Source organism: Embiotoca jacksoni, unplaced genomic scaffold (genome assembly GCF_022577435.1).
Source record: "Embiotoca jacksoni isolate LCO1_2020_lvr unplaced genomic scaffold, fEmbJac1.0.p SCAF_23, whole genome shotgun sequence".
Taxonomy (NCBI): Eukaryota; Metazoa; Chordata; class Actinopteri; family Embiotocidae; genus Embiotoca; species Embiotoca jacksoni.
In genome coordinates, this window is record NW_027185374.1 from 5242179 (window position 1) to 5263576 (window position 21398).

A 21398-nucleotide genomic window follows, 5' to 3' on the forward strand; every position below is an offset into this window, starting at 1 on the left:
GAGGTTTTGGTTAACTGGTCAGGAAAGGATAAATTAACATACATATCTGGTGTAATTGGAATGAGCAATTAGCGTCACTTAGCCTCTAATTAAATATTACAAGATATATTTACTGCATGTAGGTGAGATTTATGATAGTGTATGGGTCACTCAACAAGCTGGCGACAGCCAAGAAAATATGGCAAAAAAAAAACAAACAAAAAAAAACACATTAACAAGCACACAAATACACACACTCTCTGTCTGACTCTCGTTTTGGCCCTTTATTCCTGGGCACCAGTGTTCATGTATTGTTGCTGAGAGTGTAACTGCGAGATAAACATGATGACTCATCAAATTAACAATGTAAATGTCTTTGTGGGACGTCCAAAAGTCCATGGGAGAAGTGGAAATCACGACACAAACAACAACTATAAAGCTTTGTTGGTGGATACACCAATTAAAGTCATTTTCATCCATTCAAAGACAAAACTAATGATGTCTGCTTAAAAACAAAACTGTTAAATTACATCACAGACCACAACAATGACTTTCTTTAGAATGGCAGCCAGTATGTGTTGATCCATTACAAGCAAGATGCATTGCAGTACAAGAGGCCACTTCCTTTAGTCCTGTTAGAATTAAATATTCAACTCTTAGCAAAAGGCTGGTGACTTGCATACCGAGTCAACTGAATCATTGCTTGTTTAGATCATTTATATTTCCATTTAAAACGCGATAATCCTTAGAGCTTAAGCTCTTTATATTTTTGGCTTCACTCGACTCACATTTGTTGGATCAAAATCGAGATAGAAAGAGTCAAAGTAATAAAATATGAAACTTTGTGTTTTACCATGTGAAAGCTTGTCCTTATGTCTCATATCAGAGCACGCTCACGTGTGGTGTTGTAGCCTTAGAAACGTTAAATAGTTCCAAAATTATCAAAGGTCCGATCCCACATAGGAAAGTTTGGGGAATTTGTTGTTCTGCTCTCTTTAGGGAAAAGTACTGGGGTTTCAAGATAATTGTCTCATGCAGGCTTTTAAAACTTGGATGTTTTAATAATAGCTTTTGTAGCTGTTTAAGCCAGAGAAATAAATATGCTAAAATACAGCTCGGTACTTAAATGCAAATAAGTTTCCCAACTCGGATTGCCATTATCCATGATTAGCCATGAATATATATAAAAAAAATAAATAAAAAAAAATCCATCCTGGCGTCAACATTACAATTCAGCAAAGTAATGAATGTTGTGCAGAAACAAGATTTGTCTGCAGCCATGCTTGTGGATCTGTAAGGCTGTTGTTGTTTGGCGCATTGGAGCTTTAAACTCTTATGCTAACAACAGAACGCTCAGTGCCAGTGCTAACAATGCAGTTAGCGTGTATAACATTTACCTTCTTCACCACTGTAGTTTAGCATTAGCGCATGCTGCCATTTAATGCAATGTACAAAAACGCTGATGGGATTTCGATTAGGTTTTCCAGGTATTTGGTCAAAATTTTAGGTATAAGCAAATTAAAATCATGAAAACACTGAAAATCACCAAAGTTATTCCATGTCATCCTGAAGAAAGCATGAACGTCTGTGCCAAATTTATGAAAATTCATCCACTAGCTGTTTAGATTTCACTAAAAACTTAAAAAGGCAACCTTACAATGGTGCTAACAGTCACATGATCTGACTATTACAATACATCATAAACCTTGAATGTCTGGACTGCGTTTTGTGCCAATCTACCCAGTAGGTGCTAACTTGAGGTGAAAACTGTCACAAGTTCACGAACGTTATTTCATCCTCATGGACATCTGTACAAAATCGCCGCCAAAGCTACATTATCCCCATTAAAGGAGGTTGTGGTCTGTTGGGTATGAACCACATGAATATTTAGCAGCATGAAGAGAAAAAATACCCACATACATGGTTCATCCTGTTCTCAAATACTGCAAACCCCAAAAATTCTTCGTGTCATTTGTTGAACTGACGACTTAAACAACCACTTAAATAACTGAATGCCTTCCAGAAAACCACTGTTTCAGATTTACCTCCGCAGTTGCAGCCATTTCATCGAACAGCTGCCTCGCTGGTACAAAGTGGTCGAGAGTGTGTTCATTTAAAGTGCTTCCCTTAAATAAGTCCTTTCATCCGTCACGACTGACAAATCTTATGCAGCAGCAACAAAACTCACCTCTGCAGGTAAGGCAATGTAAAAAGTGACATTTGTTTTCCTTTCCTGTCTCTCTAATCATCTTTTAAGCAAGTCAGATTAAAGTAATACTACGAATGTACGTAGATGAACATCACATACTCCCCTTTCTTTTCTGCTTGTACAATGTGCAAGAAAGTACTTTGCAGTTTTAAAATGTCATCAAATGTCAGGTATTTTAAATCCAAGTTATGGGCTGTAATTATCCCAGGGCAGTACACGGGCAAAGGTCACTTCTGCCTCCCTGAGTGACGTCAGACGCTGACCTCGGCAGGGTTGCAGGCAGTGGGTCAGTCCGTTGGCAGTGCATCCACTCCAGATTAACATTAACAGAACGTGACAGTGCTGAGAGACTTTGAGCTCAGTGGGACAGGGGATTAACAACCGACTGCTATACCTGCAGTGCCTACCGAGCGCTAATGCTGCCCCATTTCCATACTACATACTAATATAAGTAGGTTTAAAGTATGTAATGCGGTCACGCTGGAAAAGTTAATGAAAGTATGCTCAAATATTTGCTGGATTGGAAGTGTGCCTTTGAAGGACAATAAAGTCCCACAATGCAACTCACCGCAGTGAATTCCAGCTGGTTCCTGACCGTGGTAATTCAATTCCAGAAACATTTCTAGAAAAATAAAATATTGAGTCTTTGGATAACAATTTGTTTTGTAACTGTTGAGTGAGGGCCACCCAGGTCAGTTTACTTATCAATCACCCCGTGGTATAAAGTCTTCTGTACCTCTGAAGGTCATGTGTTAGTTTTTAACAGGGATGATGACTCAGTAGGAGTGTTTATCAATACAATGTGATTTATCAACACAGATATTTCAGAGACATGCTCGGGGACAAGGACTCCAACTTGCAAAAGTTTCAGTCAGATAAAGGATCGATGATTCAGGCAGATGAGTCTAACTGCTTGCTCTACTAAAAGGGCACGTTTAGGCAACAAGAGGGATGACATCCCCACTTCTTCCTCCTCAAATCTTCTGACTATATCAGACAAAATAATCCTGAGGGTCATCGAAATATTTGACAGAAAATGTCTGTCAAAAACCAGGGTCGTGGCATTTGAAAGACAGGGAAGGATGTTGAAAATTAGTGGGAATTTAGGATAAAAGAATCTTGGCTTCACCTATTTTCATTTTGTTTGTCTGTCTGCTGGAGCATTTTAATTGACAGCATCGTGCAGTGCATCTTTTGTGTGATTTCCTCTCACAGAAACGGGACATTAATTTGTCGCCAAATGACCGTGAAACAGTATTTATGAAAAGCAGTATAGCACATACATACTGGTTAACAAACAAATTTGCCATTTGTGAGAAATATACGTAATGGAGGCAGGATATTTTACAATCTATTGTGCACGCTGACATCGATGGACTGATACGGTAAACTTCATTGGTATTTTACTCATTTAAATAACGTTAAAAAACACATAAATAGAACAGTTTCTAACCCTCACAACACTGTCTGCATTGTGTTCTGTAAAAATATTAGTGCATAATTGGCTAACATATATGCCAATAGCGATATATCTGATAGACCAATATCGCCTGTTCGTTATTACCAGTCGAGCTTTAGTTAGTATTTACAATTTAGCCAGAAAATTCACATTTTAACATGTTTAAGTATTAAATTAAACAAGCAATTGATACATAATCACCCCTTGGGGTAAAACATGGTTATAAATGAAAACATTATTATGCCAATGGTTTTGTTGGAAACTATCTGGTTTTTAATGCACTAATTGTGCATCCTGTACTTTATAATTTTGATACATGTAAAACATCTTTAACCAACAACAGCACTAGCTTTGACGTGGTATTTGAAAGTCTCTTAATTAAATTTGAAACTTTTATTCCACTACTTCCCTTTTTGTTTATTTCTTCACCCACCGAGTGTGACCGAAAAGGTTTGCTGGAACAAAAATCAGACAGGACAGCTCAAGCAAAGTCCGAGCTTGTATTGCCTGTCCATTAACCGTGTCCCCATTATGGGGTTATTGGCAAAGCTGGTCCTGAACCAGCTGTAAATATAATTAGTGACCACACTGTGCTGGAAGTGCCTCGTGTTGACTCCTGCTTTCCAGTCCACAGTTTGCGGGCCCTCTCTGCTGGCCTCATTTCTTTCTAACACTAAAACCACTCCAATAACTCTTGTTTTGTGTGGCATTACTTGTTTTTTATGGATTATACATTACACCATCCACCGTGCACGATGACACATTTTGCTCGACGCAGTCAAAATACGACTGCGCTCGGTGCCAGTGAGGAAAAATCCTGAGAATCGGAGAATTTCCTGTAGTGATGCCCAGTCAGTGAACAACGTGAAACTGCTTCCAGCTAGCTTCAGTCTAAGCAGGAAAATATTTTCCCTCAAAATATTATCCTGCTCTTTCAGACAGACAACAGTACTGTTCACATCATGGAGGCACATTCACGAAGTGTGACTATGTAAGCGCACATAAAGAGGAGCTTGTAACTGTGTTTTACATAATATAAAGACACTGTTGCTATAAAGCAGATAGTTCAATAAAAAGGGGATTTTTATGAGTGGAGTTTGGTGTTAGAGGTTATTGAGGTTCATTCACTGCTGTATTTGTGGTTAAATGTGCTGTGACCTAAGCATGGTGACATCATTACAGTGTTACAGAGAACATATTAGAGGTTGATAATGATGCACCGTACAGAAACAGACGGGAAAAACAAATCATTAACTTTTATTTCAGTAAAAATCCATCTTCATAACGTTAACTGGACTTTCCAGCAGTTCTTTTACCAAAGATTTTTCAAGCCCACTTTTCATTAAGTGCATGAAACAACAGGGTTTTTTTTTCGGATCACTGCATAGGTTATGGTATGTATGTCGCTCCTTATTAGCAGAGGCTGCACCATATTGCCAAGACTCAGATTTCAACCGGGGAGAAGGAGGGCGCAAGCCAAGCAGCCCAGCACAGTCCCCCACCCCAAGATTTCCCTCTGTATTATGTCTACGGTTTCTCACTCAGCTGTGACTGACAGGCTGTACTACAGATAATGAAAACATAGCAGACGATATCGTCTGTTTTTACAGCGCTATCTGCAGTAATGATCTTACAAACTGTTAAAGATCACTTTCGTTACGGAGTATCTGTTTGAACTATTTGACTTCCAAGTGCGCTGTATTTTCACAAAGATAACGACTGACTGGTGAACAAATACACACACGCACGCACGCACGCACACACACACTAGTTTCCTAGAAGTCAGTACAGTCAGTACCTTGGTAATCTGTCCATTTTCAACATTGCACATTTAATCTCAGGATGATCGACTGTATGTTTGTGTGCATATGTCTTTCTGCACGATCATTTTTAAACTTGTAGCTTTTAACATAAACTTTATGCTCTCTTCAAAATCCAAAAGATAATGTGTTTGCCTTAACTTCTCTGTGATTTGTAGGAAGATGAACATTGAAGCAGCCAGTTTTTCTTCTGCACTGTTCTTAGATTACACTACTAGAGGTAATTACAATCATCGCCATTTGAGATGATACGGTTGGTTGGCCTGCCCTGAAGGAGATATGTAATAATTACTGGTATCTTTTAATTTATAAAGCCCTTATCCGAAAGTCGTATTATATCAAATCTTTGCTTCTCTAGAAATGTGGCTCATATTTAAGTCACTGCAATGACGGTGATATAGTGATATGAGTGGAATTATTTGCAATGACACAAAGAAAGTAAAGGGCTTATACCCTTATTAATTATTGTGTCTGTTGTCATGTCTGCTACATGCTCAGCCAACCCACGCAGATGGTGAAATGAAATGCGTGTGAGTGTATACAGTGGTGTGAAAAAGTGTTTGCCTACTTCCTGATTTCCAATTTTTTTGCATGTCTGTCACACTTAGATGTTTCAGATCTTCAAACAAATTTAAATATTAGTCAAAGATAACAAGTAAACACAAAATGCAGTTTTTAAATGAAGGTTTTTATTATTAAGGGAGAAAAAAAATCCAAACCCACATGGCCCTGTGTGAAAAAGTGTTTGCCCACTCCTGTTAAAACATAACTTAACTGTGGTTTATCACACCTGAGTTCAATTTCTCTATCCACACCCAGGCCTGATTACTGCCACACCTGTTCTCAATCAAGAAATCACTTAAATAGGACCTGCCTGACAAACTGAAGTAGACCAAAAGATCCTCAAAAGCTGGACATCATGCCGAGATCCAAAGAAATTCAGGAACAAACGAGAAAGAAAGTAATTGAGATCTATCAGTCTGGAAAAGGTTCTAAAGCCATTTCTAAAGCTTTGGGACTCCAGCGAACCACAGTGAGAATCATTATCCACAAATGGAGAAAACATGGAACAGTGGTGAACCTTCCCAGGAGTGGCCGGCCGACCAAAATTACCCCAAGAGCGCAGCGACGACTCATCCCAGACGTCACAAAAGACCCCACAACAACATCCAAAGAACTGCAGGCCTCACTTGCCTCAGTTCAGGTCAGTGTTCATGACTCCACCATAAGAAAGAGACTGGGCAAAAATGGCTGCATGGCAGAGTTCCAAGACCAAAACCACCGCCGAGCAAAAAGAACATTAAGGCTCGTCTCATTTTTGCCAGAAAACATCTCGATGATCCCCAAGACTTTTGGGAAAATACTCTGTGGACTGACGAGACAAAAGTTGAACTTTTTAGAAGGTGTGTGTCTCATTACATCTGGCGTAAAAGTAACACCGCATTTCAGAAAAAGAACATCATACCAACAGTAAAATATGGTGGTGGTGTGATGGTCTGGGGCTGTTTTGCTGCTTCAGGACCTGGAAGACTTGCTGTGATAAATGGAACCATGAATTCTACTGTCGACCAAAAAATCCTGAAGGAGAATGTCCGGCCATCTGTTCGTGACCTCAAGCTGAAGCCAACTTGGGTTCTGCAGCAGGACAATGATCCAAAACACACCAGCAAGTCCACCTCTGAATGGCTGAAGAAAAACAAAATGAAGACTTTGGAGTGGCCTAGCCAAAGTCCTGATCTGAATCCTATTGAGATGCTGCGGCATGACCTTAAAAAGGAGGTTCGTGCTGGAAAACCCTCCAATGTGGCTGAATTACAACAACTCTGCAAAGATGAGTTGGCCAACATTCCTCCGCAGCTGTAAAAGACTCATTGCAAGTTATCGCAAACGCTTGATTGCAGTTGTTGCTGATAAGGGTGGCCCAACCAGTTATTAGGTTTAGGGGGCAAACACTTTTTCACACAGGGCCATGTGGGTTTGGATTTTTTTTTTCTCCCTTAATAATAAAAACTTTCATTTAAAAACTGCATTTTGTGTTTACTTGTGTTATCTTTGACTAATATTTCAATTTGTTTGATGATCTGAATCATTTACGTGTGACAAACATGCAAAAAAATAAGAAATCAGGAAGGGGGTAAACACTTTTTCACACCACTGTACATGTGGACCGAGTTACTTATGGCTTACTCATCAGTAAACCATACTTATGAGGATATATCTGCACTGTGAGGACATTTAGCCTGATCATCTTTAGAACATTAAAGGTTAGAGTAAGGGGCTAGTGAATGGAAGTGAGTAAGTGCCCTCACAAAGATAGAGAGACCTGTGTGTGTGTGTGTGTGTGTGTGTGTGTGTGTGTGTGTGCGTGTGTGCACTCAAAACTGAGTGGATGGTCATGTGATGTTAGAGTGAATGTGAAGGAAAGCAGAAGAGAAACTGTCTTTGAAAGATGATGATGAATGGAAATAGTTAAGGGTTTAAAGAAAGGAAGCACAGCACAGTGAAAGAGTGACTACAGAGAAGAAGGCATTTTTCTTTGGGAAGAAAGAGAGAAAGAAAGCATAACAGTGAAATTGGTTCTCCATCATCAGTCCTGTGTTGTCCTTTCTGCATGTGGGCCCTGGGCACTTCTGGCCACACACTGCAACAGGGGAAGAGTTCCCCTTTCACAGAGGCCATATGAGGACAAGACCGAGTGTGTGCGCACATTTAGAGTACGTATATAAGTGTTCAGTTCAATCCCTGTTTTTATGGGGCGCAGTAAAAAATAACAACAGTTATCCCCCAAATGGTACAATCTGTGACCTAATGCCACATCTAGTGAGCCACTATAGACAGAGAAGGATCAGCTCCTGAATGAAGCCAGTTAAAATCTCAGCCCCGCTGCATATGCCTTTCAAATTAAAACCATATGAAAAGACTTTAAGGGAACCGACCTGATCCAGATTACACAGGAACAGTGAAAGAAAACGACTCGGGGCAATTAGATGCAATTGGAGAGACTGGAGTTATGGCAGGACGACTAATTAGAGGAATATGAGTTGAGCTGTTTATGGGAAACTGTTGCATTTTGCCGCATAAAAGAATGATATAATCAACTGTGTTTAACTTGAAACAAAAATACTAGCCTATGAAGAGTGCAATGATTTAGCCCTGCTTTAGGATACGTGTGCATTGTGCAGAGATTTGCCAATTATCGCGCACCAACAGTATGTATGAATGCACACAGTGAAACCATTGAGAAAAGTACGTATGTATACTCCAAGTGCCAAATCTCCCAAAGGACTGTAATTTCCGGGCCGCACGTGCTGCACGACTCCAACATGCATCTTGACTGCGTTACAGTCTCGTCTCACACACCCTTGCAACTCACCCAGCTCTCCGCCTGCGCTGACGACTGTGATGCAGGTGATGACAGTGATGTGTACATGTATCTATAATATGTGTCCTCCGGCAATGTGGGGGTTTTTTTCTGCACGATTTTGACGTCCTACCAATTTAAGAACAGGAGCCCCGTGTGAAACAAATGATCACCCTTACTGCGAGAGTGTTTTGGAAAAGCAGTATTTCCCAAAAGACTTTCGAGCCACGCACCACTCCAGAGTTATGTGGAAAATGGTTTGTCCCAGGTTGCTGGCTGTGAATGTGCCCTACAGAAGGAAATTTCTCTTCCACAGAGTTTAGTGATTTGTGCAAAGAGTGTTCCAGCATGAATCAAAGACTAATATTTCTCTGATGGATGACTTTGGGAGGGCTAAAAGAAACCACAGCTATGCTCTGGTATTCGTTGGGTTGGAAACTGCGAAATGTTTACCTTTTTGAAAATGGCACTGCCAGATGTTGCATGAAATATGAAGACCATAAAGTGTGATAAAACAGCGCGGGATTCACAGATGGTAACTTTGTGAGCTGTGAAAGTAGAATATACAGCAGGCCATGGCTGAAGTGAGGTGACAGACAGAGCAAACACGAGAAGATTGAAAAAAAAAAAAAAAAAATTAAGCTCGCAAAAGAAAGTGGTAAGAGTAAAAACAGGAAGTTCAGTCAACACATGATATCTAACCTCTACTATGTAATCACTTGAGCACACACAGAAAAACACACTCAGATATAAGCAGTAAAAGAAGCATTTCAAAGCTTTGTTTTGACCAGAACAAGTGTTGAAAGCGTGATTATTAAAACTCATGATATGATACAGCAAATATACCTCCTACTGAAAATAATGACGCCTCATCCAGCCCCGATTCATCTTTACAAGTATTAAATGGAATTATAGTGTAATAATATTGATGGGAATTCTTTAATCGCACATCCCTGTTAAAGAATCAGTCAGCTTTATGATTTTTATTTTGTGCTTCAACAATATGTTAAAAATATATCTGAATACGAGTAGATATTTTGTTTTCCCCTCGTTTCCCCCTAAAATCTTCTATGTGTCCGACATGATTCCCGATCAGGTCCCCGACGGGATATTTTATGTTCTTACTATTTTATTATATTTTATTTTAGTATTTGTACTGATTTTAGCCGAGTGTATTAAAATGTTCTCTACCTTCCATTTACGTGAATCACAACTAGCACATTCATTTTATATTATATTTTATGTGGCAAATCCTCAATTTACTCCAAGTTTTTAAAAGCCACACAGCTGAACAATCACATCTCAGTTAGACTCAGTTTCCAGATGGGAATGTCACACGAGCCACACCACTTTACACAGAAACGTCCGACTGTACTTTGGCCAAAAGTTGCTCGCGCTATTCAGAGCAGAGTTAATATTAAGTGTATTTATTCAGACCGACACCTGCAGCCAAATCAGGCTTCCAGGTCGCTCTGATGTGGCTGCTGAGCTACAGACCAGCAGTCATTCCATTTGGGATTACAGTACGAGCGACGTGCCTCCTTCACATTCTGCGATTGCCACATTATGAATAAACCAAACCAAATGAATGTGTGCGCACGAGTGTGTTCGCAAGGGAGGTTCGACCCACAGTGAGCAGTCAGGAAGGTTGAATCTGACAAAAACTGCTGGTGTAAATCTTCTATGTTGTATCACCCTCACAAACTCACACATTCACATGAAGCAAGCTGCAACTTCCTCCTCAAGGGGTGCCTGACTAGTTATTGTCAGACCAGTTTCTGTGCATGTCAACCTGCACTACCTGAAGGATGAGAATACCAGCAGTAGTTTATGGAAGCTGCACGTGTGACTGTCAACACGTACATTCAAATACAGTAATAGGTAAAGTATTTACACTCGTGCGACCTGCAGGCGATGAATACAAAGGCTTCAGTTGCCAAGTAAATGGCAAATATTGAAATGTCTAGCTGCAGGTCTAAACAAGGACTACGGACTGTGAGAAGAAGAGTAGGAGGTCCAGACAACAATAAATCAATTTCCTCTCATTTCTTGAAACACAAGAGTTAACAACTCGGTCAGCAACTTAATAAAGTGGACCGTTCTGCTTTGAATCACAAAAAGGCGTCCTACAATCGCACACTGGTGAGGCCTTCATGTGGCTGTGCTCTGTGAATTTGTCCCCCAGCGGTCAGACTGCCGAGACTGAGTGACGTTCTGAGGCGTCTGAGGAAAAACATTCAGTGCAAATGACCTGAAATGTGGCACGATGGCACTTGGGTTCTCCAACATGACAATATGCCCGCTCGTAGCGCATTGAAAACGCACAAGCATGCAACAGCAGTAGTCCCAGAACGTGTTGAGTCACCTGCGTACGGTAGCTTTCGTTTGCAAAGACATCCAACACAACAGCAGCGAGTGGAATTATTACTGTGGTTTCCACACCTTGTATTCTCTATTCAACATTGTTTTCGTCATTGATCCTATGTGACTTAGCGCTACACAAGTGTACGTACAAACACACACCCATATTCACACACACATAACACACTGGTTTCCTTCACTGTTTGGGTCACTACCAGCTCTTTGGTCTGTGGACCATGGTAGCACAGTCCAGCTGGAACTGTTACCTTTCCTCATGGAAAAGCAAAATAACAGTGCAAATCCATAAATGACACTGGAAAAGGGCACAGAAATGGAGGCTTTCTCAACGAACCGAAGGCTCTTAAAACACAGCAGTCTGGAGCCTGTCAGCCAAAAAGACCTTGGATGAATGGCACTTATCGGTCAAATACCACTTTTCAAATGACATCTAAATTTCACTGAAACATTTGCTAATTCACTTGTGGTGGACAGTGTTTATGGCAAATGACCTCATAAACTTGTGGCATGTATATTGAATGACCAGCATTGTGCTTTTGGCAGGATGTTTTGGCAGACTAAAGCAGGAAGGAAACTTCACTGTTGACTTACTGCAGGCGAACATGTCAGCCTTCCTTCGGAGAACCCTCTCCTGGTTGCAGTGGAGGAGGAGGAGAGCTGGCGTGATGAAGGCGGCAGGTGAAATGAAGATCCCACGATGACCAGACAGCGCCATCCAGTGGAGCAACTCGGGGCTGCAAGAGAGCGAGTGCACACGCACAGTTTGTTTTTAGGGCGTGGAGGCTCATGCTTAGGACGTGTATCCATACACAAAATAATACATTATTGAGATTGCATGAGGTATTTTTTTTAATTTTTTTTTTTATTGTTATTGAGTGTGTTGGTTAATTCGTCATATGGTTAAACAAACAGATGGTAACAGGAAAAAAAAAAAAAAAAGTCGGCCACAAATTGAGCAGTTAGCAGATGACGTCCGCGCGCATACGCACGCACGAGACACGAGAGTCGATTCCCGCATGCGCAGAGCTATCTGGCTTCTCAGTGTCCAGGAGATTGCAAGAAGGATGATGCGGCTGAGCGGCCACCGGCACGGACCGCATGCATAATTGGCCTATGTTAGTCCTATCTTTTCACTTGCCTTGTTTAGTTTCTTGCCAAATTTGCTGTTTAATGTCGAACTGTAAGCGGAGCGGTGAAGAAACTGATTGGCAGTAACGGCAGAAGAAGCAGAAGAAGCAGAAGAAGAAGAAGAAGAAGAGGAGGAGGAGGAGGAGGAGGAGCGCAGCAGTAACTGAAAGGAGTAGGGCATCAAATTGCACCGGATGTCATTATACGCTTATAAATATCGAGGACGTAAGTAACGGCATCCCTTTTTTTTTTAATCGTTATGTGTAGTTGAAGTGTCATTGTTATTTGGTTTTGAACATATTAATCGCCTTTTTCGGCATCAATTTAAAAAAAAAAAAAAAAAAAACTAAAACAAACACGCAGAGTTTTGTACGATATTTGCTGGGTTAAATCATTGTCTCTTTTGTCCACGAGAAATTCGCTATTTTTTTTACGTGCGTCGACTGAGACACTTTTTCACGGCATTTTTGTATCGTTAATCTTATTCTGGTCTTTATCCGCTCTCGGCACCTGTCCGTCGCCACCTGTTAAGCCCGGGGAAAACGCACTTTTGAATTAACCCGCATATAAAACGAATGTAAATGATGTCATTGGCCCGTGGGTGAGCTGGACCTCTTTTAAATACACCGGGCGTACACGAGTCATTTTCACCGGTATGTTATTATTGAAAAAAAAAAAAAATCATAATAACGGTGCTATACTTTCAGTGTGCGGGATTTTATACTGAATTTTCTTTATGAACAGATTTTTTTTTTTTTTTTTTTTTTTTTTGAAGGGACGTCAAAGTACCACATTGCAGGGCTGATAACCATCGAACCGGCTTGTGGGTCGCTGGGCTCGCATTTGTACTTAGGCCTCCATCTAAGCTCGTTGATCAATTGAATTTAAGCCTCTTGAGCGGTCCGAGCGAAACCTGCTGACACATGCGCCCCAGCCTTTGTGTTCGCGCACACACCCGGTTAACCATCTCGTTTCCCTCCGCGACCAAACTAAACCCTGGCCGGGCGTGTTATTATACGAAGTCCTGCAACCATTGTCTATTCTGCAGATTATTTAGTCCTCGGCAGCTAAGCACTCAGCACTTTCCTGCCAGTGAGGACAGTCGTTTTACTAAGGTATTCATTATTTAAAGGACGGCTGATCTGACGCATCGGATTAATTATATATTGATATCGAGGCACCTGCTCTCAGATCTCAGCTAGATAAGAACTATTCTGTAGCTTAATGCTGCTTAATTAGAGTCAAGGAAATTCACATCTCTCTGGATGTACTACATAACAAAGTATATGCCTCTATCTATCTATCTATCTATCTATCTATCTATCTATCTATCTATCTATCTATCTATCTATCTATCTATCTATCTATCTATCTCCCCCTATTTCCTACAATGACATAAATACGGTTGTGACTGTCCAGCAATCATAAGAATCAATGGGAAGTGTATTAGCCTCTTGTGGAGGTTATGTTACCTTCTTACCTAAGTGCTGCTGGAGCATAAACGAATGCAAATCATAACCCTAGAGGGTCTCACTCAGGGGCTGTTTCAAACATATATATGTTTTAAACATATATATGTTAGGAACTTTGTTTAATGGGGTGCTCAAAAGAGTTAAGTTTGAGTTCGTCCAGTCCAGAAATCACTGGCCTGATGAACACAGTACTATGCACAGTACATGCAGTACGGAGTCTGTGCAAGGACTGCAAGCCTCAAGATACAAGAGTGTTTGTCGAGAGTGGCACAAACTAAGGGCAGCGCGTAGCTCCTCGTGCTACCCGTTACTCTGATAAGCTATGCATGGCCTGTAATTTAATTTGGGTGTCTCTCACTGACGTCGACATTCTACCTCTGCTCCTCTCTCCACAGCAGTATAATCAAGACCAAAGGCAGAGCCATGGAGGTTGTAACACATCTTGTCAATGACACTGTAGAGTTTTACAAATGGAGCCTTACTATAGCAGGTAAGCAGGCGTCACTTGTTTCTAAAACCAGAGTATTCACACACAGACTGGTGGCAAAATCGCATTTCTCAACAGCTGCTAAAAAAATCACAGCACTCCTGTGATTATTGAGAAATGTCTGAAACCGATTGATGTTCATTGCTTTCATTGCCATGCAAACTGTAGTAATTTATGGATTTTAGTCAAGTGCACTGTTTTGACTTGATCATCTTTCCAACAAAAAAAAAAGTGTATTTTCATATGTTATAAATTACATGAGGGCATAACTATGTAACCAAGATTGGCAAGTCAAAGTTGAACTAGGAAGCAATCGCTGATCACCTCCAAATACAAACTCGTGGACCGTGTGGTGAAATCTTCTCCACTGTCCCTGTATCCCATCGTAAGGGTGATAATTAAATCGTATCACACCAAATGGCCAATTACGTTGGTGGATCAACCAGTGTGTGAACTTTCACAACAATTTTTCGAATGCTCTTTCCCATCTGACGTCACCATATGCCACATTCTTCCAGCATTAACATGAACCCTTTTTCTCCCAGACAAGAGGGTGGAGAACTGGCCGATGATGTCCTCTCCCTATCCCACACTGGCCATCAGCTGCCTGTACTTGATCTTCTTGTGGGCGGGGCCTAGATACATGCAGGACCGCCAGCCCTACATACTCAGGAAGACCCTCATAGTCTACAACTTCAGCATGGTGGTACTCAACTTTTACATCGCCAAAGAGGTCAGTGTTGCCGGTATACAGATAAACATAAACGCAACATGCATGACAAGTCACAGGTAATGTTTTTTTTTTGTTTTTTTCATTTGATTTTTTTTTTATGCTAAAAAGCAGGTACTTTAATAAGATATTAATCTGTTCTGTTATTACCTGTGTTGGCCACTTTTGAAATGATAATCCCTCCTTATTTGTATACAGTTAAAATGTTACTCTACTGCACATATTTTAGAGCTCATTAAAGAAATGTGAAGCATTACTAGTTAGTTTTGGTTCTGACTTCATAGATTGTTGGTCTTATAAATTGAAAATACAGGTCTTACAACAAATGAGATTTTCTTCCCTACATAGAGCAACTCTTTCAGATTTGGCATCCCTGCCACAATCTATTGAAACAACAACGTCTGCTCCACATGTCAGAAGAAGCTGTATTTAATCCTGGCCACTTGAAAGCAGCTGCTGGTTTTTATGGCCGTCTCTTCGATTTGATGTCACGCATCATGCACATTTTGCATGTTGCTGGTTGCTATGAAGCTCTCACGGTGCACATCTGACATTGAATGTCACCAGTTATACTGATCACCGTCATAGAGCTGCTGCTTAATATAAACATGATATGACACTTAAGTGGTTAAACACCACGTTTAGTGTATTAGTCTTGTTTTCTTTTTATCTCTTATCTCAAATAGAAGGATACACATTAACAGAGGAGATTTTTGTCCGATTATTACATTACATAATTTTTTTAGTCCTGTTTTGTTTTTTTGTTTTTTTACCCTGCTTGTGTTAAAAAAAAGGGCGAGGCAACAAGAGTCAATTGTGTTCACTGCAGTAGTTGCTGCTATATCCAAATCGTAAATATCAAAACTTTCCTCTGAGCTTCCTTCTGACTTTGTGATTCGTGTCCTCTCATCAGCTCCTACTAGCCTCTAGAGCGGCGGGCTACAGCTACCTCTGTCAGCCTGTCAAGTACTCCAATGATGTCAATGAAGTCAGGGTAAGCTCCCTCCCACACCCACACCCACACACACACACACACCACCAAACCAATCTATGCACAACCAGAGCCCAAATGAACACACCTGTCTACAGTGGGTCCTTCCCACCAGGTGGAATGATGCTGGGATCTCGCTGCTGACGTAAAGGAGATCGTTAATTCTTTAGTATACATTTGGTATGTCAGGTGTTGGCCAGAAGCAGTGAGAGGATTGACAGACAAAAGTCTCTATCTCCAGTGCAGGAGCAAGTGGGTGTGGCCCTCCATTTAGAGAGGCAGCCACACTTGATCTCTCACCACCTAAAACTCCACCCTCATCCTCTACCTTCTGGTCATTTTGGCCTTGCTCTTTCATGATGGCTTTACTAAGGGATAAGAGATGCCACAGTGTCGTGGCTTAGAGAGAAACCTTGTGTGCTACTGTATGTGCATTAGTATCAGGCTGAGGGGAATGCAGCAAAGTTAAAGAGGGCTTTGTGACATGTTGCGCTGGTTGCAGTTCAACATGTTTGGTGGCCCAAATCTCATCTCACTCTGAACTGAGTTTCCACCGTGTAATCAATAAGTCATCATCCCTCTCTGATTGAAAACATCTCCAGCGTAGAGTACAAAAGGAAATGAGGATTTGCTTCATTTATTTGTTTACTGGAATCAATACAAATGCAGTTCAAATCCATCACTACAGATATATGAAAATACACACCGTATATTGTACCGGTTCTCTGACTACACGATGCTCCACCAAATATCGATTTACTTAATCTACATAGTCCAGCGGCTCAGTGTACGATGATCTTCATGGAGTCATGAAGCCAGCGGTCTGCAGTGGAGTAATTATGAGAAATATTTCACTTTGCAGGGCTTGAATCAGACAACGGTGAAAAGAGACCTTAATAGACTTCACTAACCTGCAGGTGTATCTAATGTTTGCACATCGTATTCACGGACTTATTCTGTCCCAGGTCAAAAATGCTTTTGTACACTGAGGTGTTAATGTCTGAGATCCACCTCCAGTGAGCTGCAATAATCCCCTCGACCCCGCTTGATGTCTTCAGATAGCCTCTGCTCTTTGGTGGTACTACATATCCAAAGGAGTGGAATTCTTGGACACCGTCTTTTTCATCCTGAGGAAGAAATTCAACCAAGTCAGCTTCCTCCACGTCTACCATCACTGCACCATGTTCATCCTGTGGTGGATCGGCATCAAATGGGTCCCAGGTGGACAATGTGAGTACAAAGATCTCCATCACTGATCTTCTCACCTTTAAATGGAGAACTAGTACTCCGTTATATTTGAGCTGTTAAGAAAGAACACAACTGCTCAAACGTCCGATACATATTTAACCCTCTCCGCAGCATTTTTTGGTGCAACTATCAACTCCTCCATCCATGTCCTCATGTACGGTTACTATGGCCTGGCAGCCTTGGGACCTCAGATGCAGAAGTACCTCTGGTGGAAGAAATACCTCACTATTATTCAGATGGTAGGTATTCTTTTTTTTTTTTTTAGGCATTGCACCACATGTAGAAAATGATTAAATTCCAGCCAATAATGACGTCAGATAATATGGAGATAGTTGCAAACTAGGGACTCTTTAAAATATGGTGATTTTTTTTTTTCTGCTCTCTCTCTCTCTCTCTCTCTCTCTCCTGCCCCTCACACACAGAGAGCATATCGAGTGTGACCGCTACCACTTTCACAGACATTAGAGCTTGTTATTCTAACAGCGAACTGTTTCAAACTTGCCATAAACAATCACTAAATGTCTGTAATAATTATTCATATATCTTAAAATGAGTTGAACTCTTGTTGCTCCTCCTCCTTCCTGCTGTTTGCGAGTCTCTTTATATCGGAGAGGAGGTGAGAAGAAGACACAAAGCCAATTTAGAAAGTGTACTTTTCTAAACAGTAAATAAGCATTAATTAGACAAAGAGTATATAAAGTTACTATAATGTTTTTTTTTGCAGTCTGTACATTGTCAGTTAGGTGTTCAGGTATTAGTTTATGTATATTTAGAAATAAACTCTTTCAAATTAAAATAGCAAATTTTTTTACAATGAATTAATTTATTCTTTATTGTAGAGATGGTCAAGACGCCCTAAATATTGGTGTTGCAGAAAACTGCATATTTTTTGCACTTGAAAGATTAATATTATTACTTATCATATAAGTACAAATGATGAATAAATTCTATATCGGTGCACCTCTAATTATTTAACGGATACATTTTTGTGTTTTCTGTGAAGATAAATTCGATCCTTGACGAGGTACTCGTGCGAAGGCGTTAGACTTCTGACTGATGTTCTGTCTGTTTCAATGACAGTTCTGCTGTAAAAGGCTTCTCTTTTATTTTTCATGTACAGAACTTTTTGAGGAGTATGGTCACATAAACAAAATAGTTTTGTGTGTGAAGGAAAACCGCTTTAATCCATACACGGTCACGTGACTGCGTGGTCGTTTCATGTTTTACATTCTGCAGAGTTGTTGGATTTTCAGTCTTTTTTGCTCATCATCTTATGAAGTGCACATCTTGCGTGTCCCAACAGATCCAGTTCCACGTAACCATCGGCCACGCTGGCCACTCCCTCTACACTGGCTGTCCGTTCCCCTGCTGGATGCAGTGGGCCCTGATTGGCTACGCTGTCACCTTCATCATCCTCTTCGCCAACTTCTACTACCACGCTTACCGAGGCAAACCGTCCTCTTCACACAAAGGAGGCAAGCCCGTCGCCAACGGCACTTCCGCGGTAACTAACGGTCATAGCAAAGCGGAGGAGGTGGAGGATAACGGAAAGAGGCAAAAGAAAGGAAGAGCGAAACGGGAGTAACGAAGGAAGAGGGGGTTGCCTGGCAACAAACAGAAAGAGGACAGTTGTTCTGAGGGGCCAGAGAAGGAGGGAGGGGAGGGAAGGAACAAACAGAGAGTTCAAACCAGACAAACATCCCTGCAGATGATGTAGATGGATGTGATTTGGGACCAACTTGAGAAGGTGACTGGGTAGCAATGTGTATTTGTTGGTGTGTCTGTGTTGGGTGCTGGGTTTGGGAGAAAGTGAGGAGTGTTGGTTGTCTCCATTACAGTTTTGTTGTTGTTGTTTTTTTTATCAAGAAAAGCAAAATGCTGACCATGTAGGCTCCGTGCTCTTCTATCCAACAGGAATTTGGACCGTAATAGGACCAAAATATTAAAAGGACCTGCAACCTGCTCAGTATCCACTTATCAACCAAAATTCACCTCCAACTTTTGTACTCTGAATTCCAGTATTGTTTTAACTGAAAGCTTAAGTAGTCTTTAATGTGCTCATTTATTTTCTAGTGCTCTAAAAGAGTTTTAATGAATTTAACTATTACCAACAAAAGAACTTTTTGGTTTGATGGAAAATTTCTGTTTACAAATATTTAGTTGAGTTGAACCTGGTCAGCAAACAAAATAAAGTCACAATACAAAATTCTCACATTTGCCATCGAGTGTATTCAACTCGTCTGCAGTCACCCGCACTGCTCTCTCAAACTGACATAACTGTGCTGCATTTACAGAATGACATGCTATTTTCTTCATGTTTATTGTGAATTAAAAACCGGGTTGAAATCACTTTGGGGATGAAACGGTAGTTAATTTTTTTTTTTTTTTTTTTTTTTTTTAGAATTTATGCAAATTTGTGATTATCTTTGTTATTATTCATATTTTTGTGGGTCCTCTTGATTTATTTCTTTTTGCTGTGTGATGTAGCTATGATGGAAGAGAAAGAGATGGAAGTTCAGCTCTATATTGTCTCACTGCCACGTAGGACTGAAGGGAAACTCCTCCTGAAAAGAGCTTTTTTTTTTAAGGAAAACAAATGGTAATTTCATTGTCTCATTAAAACAAAAGCAACACAGCTTCCTGGCTGCACATAAAACTGAAATAAAGACAATGTCAGCACCCCATAGATTCTGTTTGTGTCGCTTTGTTTTCGTTTTGGTGTGAGTGGGGTCACGTATTTGCAAAAATCAAACATGACTTAACTACTTTGCTACCACAGAAATGTTGTATTTAACATATAGAGGCGAGATATAACCTGTTAGGAACTTAAACTAAGATCAAAGCCTCCCATCCCCCACGTTCCCATTTTCTCCTTTGCTTCCTTCCTCTCCCGTTTCTTCCATCCAGGGATTTCCAGGATGGAAAGAACGCATGTGTGTGTGTGTGTGTGTGTGTGTGTGTGTGTGTGTGTGTGAGGTATGCTGTGTCTTTGGCCTGTCCAAACAGATCTGCCCTAATCTTCGGGTGTAAATTGGCTTTAGCTTCAAAAGAGCTTATTTCCACGTCACTCCATAAGTTAACCAGGAAAGCAGGTCACTGGAAGAGAAGCCTCCACTAATCTGCCATCAGGTCGCCAAAGTAACTCCCAAACTGTATGGATTAGTTAAGATTTGGCTGTGGGATAGTGTTGATTTATAGTGTGACTCGCACTGTACATGTGTTTCCATGTGATAAAGACCTACTGTACCTTTTAACAAGAAAACTAAAAAAAAGTGCCACTGGTGCTATGAGTTCAATGTTCTGTTTCCTGTCTGGACTCTTAACTATGCCTCTTGTCCACTTTTTTTTTTTTCCCCCATACACTTACCACCTGTTTAGTATATTATATATCATTAGCCTACTGTAGAACAAACACAACAGCCCAGTGCTCTTTCACTCCACTGTGGATTCGCTAAGAGCATCTATTCAATTATTTATCCACTATCCTCTATTATGTGTTACCACTAGTCTGAAGCCACAGAATCCTGTCTTTTTTCAGGTGTTTTTTCTTCTCCTTTTTCATATCTTCCTCAGCTCCTCAACTCACACACCTCCACCCTTCTCAACATGCACTACTTCAGACTCCTCCTTCTGATCCTTGTGCACCACCACCTGTCTATTTCCACCCATGCCAATGGGATGGAGGTGCACAGATACCTAAAGGAGTAGATGTGACTGATAGACTGGATGAGATGAGCATTCGTCCTCCTCAGGGACACAGAGGGATCTTAGCCAGGAAATAAGAGGATTGCAGAAGGGCCCAGGCTTTTCTATCAAAGGCATTTAGCCCAGGTCACTATAACCTGCATCCCTGCTGCTGCAGGAATGTGCAAAAACATGTATGCACATTCTTGTATTGGACCCTGGGTGCAGATTTGTGAGCTGGATTTACGGAAAAAAAAATTGCACTTTGAAGTAGATCTTTAAATAAATATGCAACACCCTCAAGAGGAAAAAAAAATGCATAAAAGAAACTGGTGCTTCCTAAATATATCCTTCTTTCCTCAGCTAATGTGGCATAGACTTCTACTGGTCTGTGGTTTTAGGCGCTGGCTCAGTCGACAGGACCGAGGGGGCCAGTGTGCCGGTGGAGGGT

At 40.8% G+C, this 21398-nt stretch overlaps 2 protein-coding genes across 3 annotated transcripts in view; one reads left to right on the forward strand and one right to left on the reverse strand.

Moving 5' to 3' along the window:
• LOC138203500 (inactive serine protease 35-like) overlaps positions 1-21398 on the reverse strand; it is an 84538-nt gene that overhangs the window by 50982 nt on the left and 12158 nt on the right. Inside the window, exon 3 of the mRNA XM_069158407.1 lies at positions 11799-11941. The gene's annotated coding sequence lies outside the window, so the exon portion shown is untranslated. The remainder of the gene's footprint in view (positions 1-11798; positions 11942-21398) is intronic.
• Positions 12257-19949, forward strand: LOC138203497 (very long chain fatty acid elongase 4-like). 2 transcript variants are annotated; one of them, XM_069158400.1, is made up of 7 exons: positions 12257-12560; positions 14203-14297; positions 14840-15027; positions 15938-16018; positions 17074-17245; positions 17375-17502; positions 18567-19949. In XM_069158400.1, the coding sequence occupies exons 2-7, from the start codon at positions 14231-14233 to the stop codon at positions 18846-18848; spliced, it is 918 nt and encodes a 305-aa protein (XP_069014501.1). In that variant the 5' UTR covers positions 12257-12560; positions 14203-14230; the 3' UTR covers positions 18849-19949. The 2 variants fall into 2 exon arrangements, with proteins under 2 accessions (XP_069014501.1, XP_069014503.1); XM_069158402.1 differs by having other exon boundaries at positions 14206-14297.

Bases quoted from the DNA above. Each gene is read 5' to 3' on its own strand.
- LOC138203497 (XM_069158400.1), top strand. From the start codon at position 14,231: ATGGAGGTTGTAACACATCTTGTCAATGACACTGTAGAGTTTTACAAA. The intron at 16,019-17,073 runs GTAAGCTCCCTC...TGATGTCTTCAG, and splicing joins ATGATGTCAATGAAGTCAGG to ATAGCCTCTGCTCTTTGGTG. The intron at 17,246-17,374 runs GTGAGTACAAAG...CCCTCTCCGCAG, and splicing joins ATGGGTCCCAGGTGGACAAT to CATTTTTTGGTGCAACTATC.